The sequence below is a fragment of the Chaetura pelagica genome, unplaced genomic scaffold (genome assembly GCF_000747805.2).
Source record: "Chaetura pelagica isolate M959 unplaced genomic scaffold, ChaPel_1.0 scaffold344, whole genome shotgun sequence".
NCBI lineage: Eukaryota > Metazoa > Chordata > Aves > Apodiformes > Apodidae > Chaetura > Chaetura pelagica.
The window spans coordinates 783,183-784,637 of NW_009953098.1; the positions used below are offsets into that span (position 1 = coordinate 783,183).

The 1,455-nt window shown below is 61.7% G+C and overlaps 1 protein-coding gene across 1 annotated transcript in view; it reads right to left on the minus strand.

Moving 5' to 3' along the window:
- LOC104388319 (sestrin-3-like) overlaps positions 1-1,374 on the minus strand; it is a 4,125-nt gene extending 2,751 nt beyond the window's left edge. The window contains exons 1-3 of the mRNA XM_009997180.1: positions 1,351-1,374; positions 352-555; positions 1-185 (exon numbers count right to left, since the gene is read on the minus strand). Coding sequence (XP_009995482.1) covers positions 1-185; positions 352-555; positions 1,351-1,374 — 413 coding nt within the window. The remainder of the gene's footprint in view (positions 186-351; positions 556-1,350) is intronic.
- Between the last annotated feature and the right edge of the window lie 81 nt (positions 1,375-1,455).

The window sequence follows — 1,455 nt, forward strand, 5'->3', positions numbered from 1 at the left end:
CCCTCAATGGTCTCCTTGGTGATGAGCCACGGCCGGTGCGCCAGGATCTTGTTGATCTCGTTGAGGTTGCGGAGTTTGGGGGGAATGAAGTCGAGGCCACGTAGCCACTGGGGATCGCCCCCCGCCCGCAGGAACTGCAGCACGTGCAGGTTCACCAGGTACCGGCACTGGTGCCGGGCAGCTGCCTGTGAGAGCAGCACATCAGCACCCCCGTGCTGGCAGGACATCCTGGGCCCTGCACCCACCTCTCGCCCAACCTCCTGAACATCATTATTTTGGCCTCTGTAAAGCAGCCTGCAGCACAGGCTGTCTGACAGAGAGAGAGCCCCCATCCCCCCCAGCAGGGCTCACCATGATGGCGATGTAGTGTCGGCAGTCGAAGGGCAGCGGGCCGTCCATGTGCATCAGGTAGTGCTGCATCTTGAGGAAGCTGTCCAGGTACTGCGGGTGGTAGCCCATCTGCTGGGTCACCGCCTCCAGCCGCCCCCAGCTCGCCAGCACCTTCACAAAGAGGAACTGGGGGCGCTCAGGGTCGCTGCCAGACATCTTCACTACCTGCAGGGAAGATGCTCTGCTTAAGCTCTCCCCAGAGCAGCCCCTGCTGCTGCTGCCCATGCCAGGCAAATCCAGGCACTGAGAAGGGCTGGGATCCCTTCTCCCTGCTTGGTATTCCCAGTGGGACACCATTAGATCAGAAGCCACCACAGAGGGCTCAGGCTTGGGTCAAGAAGCTGGGCAGAGTACTGCTTAGAGGGGTCACTCTAGTGGGAAGACAGGCTGCAAGAAACACAGAGGTGATCCAGAGGGTTAAGGCAGCACCAGCAGGGACAAAAAAGCTGGTGCAAACCAAAAGTGACTTGCAGCAGTCCCCTGCAAAGTTTATCTGCTTGGGGAAATGAGCTGCCTGCCCTGATGACACCCATGGGGCTACGGCCACCAATCTTCTCGTGGGCACAGCTGGAGGAGCCAGGGAGTCTTACAGCTTCCTCCAGGGAAAGGGCACCTCCTGCAAGGAGCTGTGTGACCATCTCATGGCTCAGTCGCTGGGGCCACCAGCTCTCCCTGCTCTGCTTGTCCAGGTGATGATGGAGCAAAGGACCAGGCAGACATTGACTGGAAGGGGGATGAAGGTGCAGGGCAGCCCCGCCACCGCAGCCCTTGTCCCTCAGATGAGCTCTCCTGCCTGCTCCCCACAGCACCAGCTCAGCCCCGGGCTCTCCTGCTGGCACAGCCCCACCAGCCACGTCCCCTCAGCCCTGCCTCCCCGGCCCCATGCATCGCCCTCCCTGGCCATAACCCTTCTCCTCCTCCTCTGCACCCACTCACAGCCCTGGGTGGTGGGAGCGTTACCTCCTTCCCCAAGGGGGCTTTCATGTGTTCGAGCCCTCTGAATCCCAGCAGGTACCCCCCACCCCGTACCCACGACCAGCCTCACCCCTCCCTGCCCGGGTAGGT